At 44.2% G+C, this 7,638-nt stretch overlaps 1 protein-coding gene across 1 annotated transcript; it reads left to right on the top strand.

Moving 5' to 3' along the window:
* The first annotated feature begins 1,168 nt into the window (after positions 1-1,168).
* On the top strand, positions 1,169-7,583 carry CAMLG (calcium modulating ligand). Its single transcript, XM_039559777.1, has 4 exons — positions 1,169-1,362; positions 2,481-2,935; positions 3,825-3,890; positions 5,632-7,583. The coding sequence occupies exons 1-4, from the start codon at positions 1,200-1,202 to the stop codon at positions 5,821-5,823; spliced, it is 876 nt and encodes a 291-aa protein (XP_039415711.1). The 5' UTR covers positions 1,169-1,199; the 3' UTR covers positions 5,824-7,583.
* The last annotated feature ends 55 nt before the right edge of the window (positions 7,584-7,638 follow it).

Raw genomic sequence — 7,638 nt, 5'->3', positions numbered from 1 at the left:
TGCAAGTCCATCACTCCTTTCTTGTAAATAAAAATAGAACAATGTATTTAATCAATTGAGATAAATACCATGTTGGTCACAGGAGCCAGCTGACAGTGATGGTTGAAATTTAGCCTTCAGCAGCATTCCAAGGTGATGACCAATTTTATTTTAGGTAATCTTGTATCATCATTTAACATCCCATTCTTTCGGCAGCTTTTTTGTAAAAGCCATTCCATCTTAATGCTTGCCAATTTTTTGAGATTTTGTCACTGCTGCTTGTGGCCCATCATAGATGAGTTAATGCATGAGCTTGGTACTCTGACTTCTGTATTTAACTGGTTTTGAATACAGAGTTTTCTCTTTCAATATTGTAGAAATATTCATTGGACTTGTCAGGTCTGTTTTTTTGCCCAATACACATCACACTGTCCTGCTGCTAAACTCCACCACTACGGTTGTGGGTCGGGGATCAGCCAGCACCTGTCCTGGGACTGGGTTTTGGAATTCCAAGTACGGGATCTCGAGGTGAGTCCTGTTCCTAATGCAAGTGCCAGTGAATTAAGGAGTAAAGTTGTTCGGTGCCAGGGCCGTGAAAGGCAATGAAGTGCTGATGGGAACTCTCCATGGCATTTGGTTTGGCTGTGCTTCACCATGGGGCTGCTCAGGTAAGGGAAGAGTTTTATCACCTGGCACACAAGGAGAGGTGTAATGGACTTTTAGTGTACATAAAGATCAATATTATGCCAACTGTATCTTACTGGAAAGAAGCAAATACGCTCCCTGCTTTTAATGGCCGTAGCTCTGGCGTCCTCGAGAGGTGCTTGTCTGTTGGTGTTTCCTCAGTGTGCACCGTCACTCCCGCAGCGGTGCAGTGACAGGGTTGAAAGCTGTCCTGTGTGTGCAGCGGGGCCAGCCTCCGCCCTGGCTCGGGGTGTCAGCATCACCCAGGCCGCCTCACCGCCGCCATCGCCCCTTCCCGCCCTCACGCCACTGCCTGCCTCTCGCGCCGTGACGTCACTTCCGAGGCCGGGGCGGCCATCTTGAGTGTGGGCGCCGCGCCGTCAGAGAGGGGGCGCGGAGCGCTCTCCCGGCGGGCCCCGCCCTTCTCCTGCCCTTTCGCAAAATGGCGGCGGCCGCTTCAGCGGCTGAGGCGGGCGGTGCTGGCGCCTGCGCGCTGGGCGGGGTGGGCCCGTGGTGCCGGGCCTGCGGTGCCGGGGATGGCGGACGGCGGCGCGGGAGCAGCGCCCACACCCCCGGGGCCTCCCGCGGGGCTCTCGGCGTCCCAGCGCCGCGCCGAGCTGCGCCGCAGAAAGCTGCTGATGAACTCGGAGGAGCGGATCAACCGCATCATGGGCTTCCACCGGCCCGCGGCGGGCAAGGGTGAGCCCCGTGGCGGGTGCGGCGGGGCTGTGTGAGGGCTCCGGGGGTGCGCTGACGCCTCAGCCTCTCCTGCCGTGACCGCTGCCCGCGGTCTTCTGGTGAGCCGGAGCGGCTGGCTCCCCGCAGGGACAGGGCTGGCTGGCTTCCCCGTCCCTCAGTGCCGCCTTCCTTCGCAGGGATGCTTCAAAGCAGCACCACCTGCCCTGTTCCGCGAGGGACCCGCCCATAAAATCCCTGTGCCGTCAGAAGGTCGGGACTTGGGCCCGGCACTGTCCTTAGCGAGCAGATAAGCTGTCATTTCACTGCAAGTAGTTTTTTTTAGTTGAAGGAAGGATGAGTCTCCCTCATGTTTTTAGTCAGTAGCTGCTGGCTTTCATAGCTGGCTTTTTATAGAAAAGTTATCTCACGTTCGGATAGTGACATAGATGTTTGTGGTTGGCATGCAGAATTTTCTTGCAGAACCATATCCTAGGTAGGTCAGTTATATTTCTGTACATTCTTCAAACAGGCTGTTTTGTCAGGAAAGAGTTCTCAGATTTCGGTTTACAGGGATGCCTATGAGCCATGAATCAGTCTGACTTAACATTTGAAAAGTACTCCTGAAGTGTTGGTTCTTGCTCTCTGGTAGGACCAGACCCATTCTTGATTTGGCTTTTGTTTTCTGCTATCGCCTCCCTCACTGTAAGATGGGTCTTCAGTTTTGATACAGAGCAGGTTAACGCTGCCCTGCCTCTGACAGTAGACAGCAAGCCAAAGTGCACTTCTCTTGTCTGCTTATTTGTCAGGTGTTAATGCTCTTCTGGTTGATTCACTTTATGCAAATCTTTGTCTTTTTTTTATGTTGGTCCATGTATTTGGATCTTTCTGCTTGTGCATGCAGTGCCGTTGCTTAAGGAAGTTCAGTGTTTTAATTTCTCTGTTGCTGACTGACATCTTCAACTTCCGACCTGCATTGCACAGCTTTCTGTCTTGTGTCTGCTCCATGAAGAGTGCCCTCTTTAATCATAAATCTGTCTTTTCTCTTGGGAAGCAGAGACCCAGGATCCTGATCCAGTATAGCTAAAGTGTTGTTCCACATACCCAGTGTGCATAACTGTGTTTTTATTTCTCTTCCTTAGATGATGAAAGTCACACAGAATCAAAGCTTCAGCATGAGCAAGATAAATCAAACTCCCTTCCCATTCCTTCAGTTTCCAAGCGGATTGTGCTTGGTGACTCTGTGTGTAATGTGACAGGCTCGACTGACCATGCAGGCAGCATGGCAGAGCTCAGAGGGGACAAGGACTTGTTTGGTAAAGCCCCAGAGCTGGTCACTGACGGGACAGGTGAGCTCCGTCACCGTCACAGGGGAGACCTGCCCTCTGAGGCTGCACCACGGCCACCGAGACACGGCTTGGAGCAGTACCTGTCCAGATTTGATGAAGCTCTGAAGCTGAGGAACCAGCTGATGAGTGAGAAGCCAAGCCAAGAGAATGGGAATGCGGCAGAGGAGTTTGACTCTTTCCGCATTTTCAGATTGGTGGGATGTGCTCTGCTTGCCATCGCGGTCAGGGCTTTTGTGTGCAAGTACCTGGTGAGTTCAGGGATACAATCCTGCTGGGGTTTGCTGGCTGGTGCAAATTATTGGGAGCTGTCTGGGGCTGACATCTGTCAGTAATGACCAAGTTGGGAACTTCAGGCACTCTTTACATTTCCAACAATTGTATGAAACCTAAAAAAATTGCTGAATTCAATGAGATTCATCTGCTACCAGCGCAGCCACTGTGTAACCACTGAGAGTAGCATGTTTGGTCTGTTGTGCTTCAGGAGCAGATGCACTGGAATAGTTGCTGCAGCTTAAGTCCCCTGCAAGTTTATTCCCATCTTCATGAGCATATGAGTCAGCTGCTCCTCTAGTTCGGGGTCTACAAAAGAATAATAGAGTAAGAATAAAGTTCCCATCTGTGGAAGTGTCCAAGGCCAGATTGGATGGAGCTTGAAGCAACCTGGTCTAGTGGAAAGTATCCCTGCCCATGGAAGGGGTTTGGAATGAGATGGCTTTTAAGGTCACTTTCAACCCAAACCATTCTGTGATTCTAAGAGTATTGTTGTCCCAAGATCAGTAGATCCTACTCATTTATCAACCTGGGAAAAGTAGTTCCCCTGCAGTGCCTTGCAGAACAGCGCGGAGGTGTGAGGCAGGTACAGCCTACCAGCTCCTGGATCCCTGGGCTCAGTTTTACACTTTGCTATTCTCTTCTGTCATTTCAGTTCTGTAGGCTCAAAGAAAACAGGGCAGAACCTTATCTTTGACATGAAACTTGTGTACTTATGTTTGTAGTATTCAAGAATGATGTTGCTCTGTTCCACAAATTAATTTTTACGTACTAACTTTCTTTTATGACTTAGGAAGCATTAAATCTGTGTGTTTCTTAGCTATTCTGACCAAGTTAATTTTTATATATTCTTTTCTGTTCCTTCAGTCAATATTTGCACCATTTCTTACTCTACAACTTGCTTACATGGGACTGTCCAAGTACTTTCCAAAGGTAAAATACTTTTTTCAGAATTAGATTAACTTGAAGTGTTTTCAATATAAACTTGTGTTTAGATTGTATTGCTTTAGGACCAATGCATGTGAAGTATTCTTCCCTTGTTTTAAACTGTAGAGTTGAATGACCAATGCTGATAGTTTATACTAGTTTTTAATCTTTCCAGATTTAGTCCAGATCTTTTTAAAAATTGAAGTGAAAACATGGACTAGCAGCTTGTTTAGCTGTAGCCTAATTAAAAGCATCTGACCCAGAAATCCAGGTAGTTCTTTCATGTCTTCAGGAAACTTGCTTTTCTATAGACCATGCTCTTCTCTGATTATTATTTATTTTGCTAAGTAGCTGTTCTGCATGTAATATCTGGATGAAATTTGGGAGAGTGTTTGCTAAAAAATGAGGCAGAACATTGGGTTTTAAGGACTCTGCATTCTACTGCTGGTATTGTTTAAATGGCAGCTTGAAATGAGACATTTATTTGTGTGTGAAACTTGCTGCTTATTAGCAAGATTTGCTATACCCCTTGCTTTATTTATTTACAACAGGTAATTGTGCTGAAGCATTTGTTAGGTTGATGATTTTGTCAGGTCTGTGGTGCAGAGTGGGACTGAATGATGTTAGATCCATTGTTAAAAGGGAAAATTTGCATTTTAAAAGGAATAATAGATTACTTGTAGAAAATCAGAATAAATCAGCAGTTGTTTTGTAGTTAAGTATATCATAATAGTCATTCTAAGCTGATGTGTCACAACACAAAACAGGAGAATTAGCCTTAGATTTGCGCCAGCTCATCTGCTACATCTTGATCTTGTTTCTTGTGTACTTAAAATCAGCTCTTCAGTTTCAGAATTCAAATAGGTGTTTCCTTTCCACAACTTGCTTTTACTGCAGTTAGACCTGGGTGAGGTCAATCCCTTTGTTATCCTTCATCTTTCTCCCATGAAATACAGAAATATTCTTGAAAGCTTAATTTATATTGGATTAAATTATCCAGCAAGTATCATCAAATTATTAGAATTTTCAGCCACTATCACCTTTTCCTGCCTGTCAGACTTGCATCCTTGGGATTCCTCATCTTAAGGATGGAACAGCTTTCAAAAGGTTTCGGAGCATTTCTGAGTTCAGAGGATAAAACTGCAAAATTAAGTTGTTCTAAAACAGAAACAGTTGGTTTGCAATTCTAAATAATTTTTCTGTTAGAAAACTTAACAGTATTTATGGGGTTTTGAGCAACCCCATCTAGTGGAAGGTGTCTCTGACCATAGCAGGGGGTTGGAACGAAATGAGCTTTAAGGTGCCTTCTAACTCAAACAATTCTGGGATTCTGTGTTTTGGCAAATAGTGTGATGAGATTAATCCAGTTCTGCCAGTGGAGATGCCAGGCTTGGCTTCTTACACCTACATTTCCCTTGTCTGGGAATGTTCCCACTCATGCAGGAGCAGCTGCCCAGCCTCACTTCTCAGCCTGCTGGGAGCAGTAGTGTGAAGGAAGCAGAATATCCGGGATGAATTTTATCTGCTGTTAACCAGCCTCTCGCTCGCCTCTGGTGGGTCCATCACAGCAGGAACCTGTGTCTAGGATAAGTGCTGTGAATCCTGGGGCATGTCTGGAGAGAATCAATCCAAACCTGCTACTCCTACCAACCAATTTGGAATGTGTGAAATTGGCACAACACTGGGGACATGTAAAGCAGAATTGGATTAGAGGAACTAACGTCACTGGTTTTTCTTTCCCTTTTAGTGTGAGAAGAAGGTGAAAACGACAGTACTGACTGCTGCTCTTCTCCTGTCTGGAATCCCTGCAGAAGTGATCAGTCGCTCCATGGACACCTACAGCAAAATGGGAGATGTTTTCACAGACCTTTGTGTCTATTTCTTTACTTTTATCTTTTGCCATGAACTTACTTTGGTTTTTGGCTCTGAAGCACCATGATGGCTGTAGAATTCCACACAGTAGCTACACTAAAGCTTTCTGGACTGTGTTCCTTTAACATCTGACTTTGCAGGCAGGTCTAAACGGTCATTAAAATTCTTACCTGTTGGAATGCTTGAAAGGAGCCTTAAATCCAGTCATTTTGGGAAAGGGAGAGCAGTTTCCCAGACTGCCAGTCGTGTTGGTTCAGTTTATTTAAATACTGTGTCTGCGTATTACAAATGTGAAGGCTAGGATGCAAGTGTCAGTGGATGATTTATTTGCTTTAGTTAGAAGATGCCCTTCTCAGCCTCCTTCATAAACATTTACAAAGCTGCCTTTGTTCTTTTCAGTGAGAACAAGAAGAGAGTTCCCTTCAGCAGAACCATATATATGTGTATATCCTCTATGACTATAGCTAACAAGACCTGCTCATTTTGTGGTGGTCCCATTTTTTAAAGAAAGCTCTAAAGAAAATCCCTGTATTTTCTTCAAATGTTCAAGTTCAGAATGTTGAACCAAGTAGCTGCTTCTGGAGAATGTTGGTGAAACTTGCCACTTTGTTGTCCTGATCCTTGCCTTGCTGTACATTACTTGTGATTGTAATTAATTTAATTTGATGATTATTGTGGAAAAGAGCTAAGCAAAACCAACAAGAAAGTCCTGGTGCTTACAAAGGTCATTAATCAAAAAGTAAGAAGAAACAAAACTAACCTCATCTGTTCATGAGTTTCCAGCAACCTAATCCTAGCGCAGCTCACATCTGTGCTTTCTGACACTTTTCTTAATGTTAACGGTTCATCTCATAGGGAGAAGTTGTATATATTGGCACCCAACCTGCCGTATCAAATCTTTGCTCTAGTGTTTGTAAAACTTACAAGGGAAACTGTTTTGTTTTCAGTCTCTTATGAATTTCGCACAGTGAGAGGAAGGAAGTGTCATTCCAAATTGTCCACTTAAATGCTGATAATCTTCGAAAATCTCTTATTGAAGCTAAGTTTGGTAGTGTTTTCAGCTTGTAGTTTTCTTTTTAGAATCTGGACTTTCAGGTAATGTAGGCCGATGCATATTTTTAGCATGGTAAACCACATATTTAACTTGGTATTTGCCTGCAGAGGTTTTTTTAGGGAGCAGATTATGTTTGATTCTGCCGCTCTAAAGTAAATGGCTCAGCTTTCAGCTGATTATTCTCTGTTAAAGCTTCCTTCTGTAATTTTAGTGATGCATTTCTGACTTTTAAATTAGATACGTTTGTGGCGTGAATACAAGAACTGTGTGTTTTGATTTGACCATCTTCATGGGTTTTTTTAACGGATTATGTTACAGTGAGTATTACATTACAGGTGTACAGGGCTGGGCTGCAGAAAATTCTGACTTAGGTCTATTAGCACAGATATTGATTCAGCAGCTTTAAATTTATTTGTATTAGATAATAATTTTAGCAAATTGAAATTATAGTCATTTAAATTAAGGTTGAAATATGTAAATAATGAGTTTGCTCAAAAGTTACTTGTTCTGATTCTCTATTTATATGCCCAAACGTACAAATAAAGACTTTTAACACTAATCAGGTAAATACTCTTGCATGGGCAGAGCACCAGGAGGGGCTTGTGCTTGATCAAGAAATCTCGATGAAGAAATGGTGATCAAGAAACAACCTTTGACCAAGAAACCAATCTCTTTTATTCCGTTTTTACCTTACCTCTGTTGGTGTACATAATTCTGTTTAATGTTTACTGCCAAAGCGATTGTTTTCTATTAAAAGCCTATTTGCTACCCGCTTCCTTGGTGCTGTGTGCGGCTGGGCCGGGGCGGGGTCGGGTCGGTTCCCGTGCC

The sequence above is a fragment of the Corvus cornix genome, chromosome 13 (genome assembly GCF_000738735.6).
Source record: "Corvus cornix cornix isolate S_Up_H32 chromosome 13, ASM73873v5, whole genome shotgun sequence".
NCBI lineage: Eukaryota > Metazoa > Chordata > Aves > Passeriformes > Corvidae > Corvus > Corvus cornix.
The sequence above is the reverse complement of the archived record's forward strand: the minus strand, read 5'-3'. Positions and strand labels throughout refer to the sequence as shown.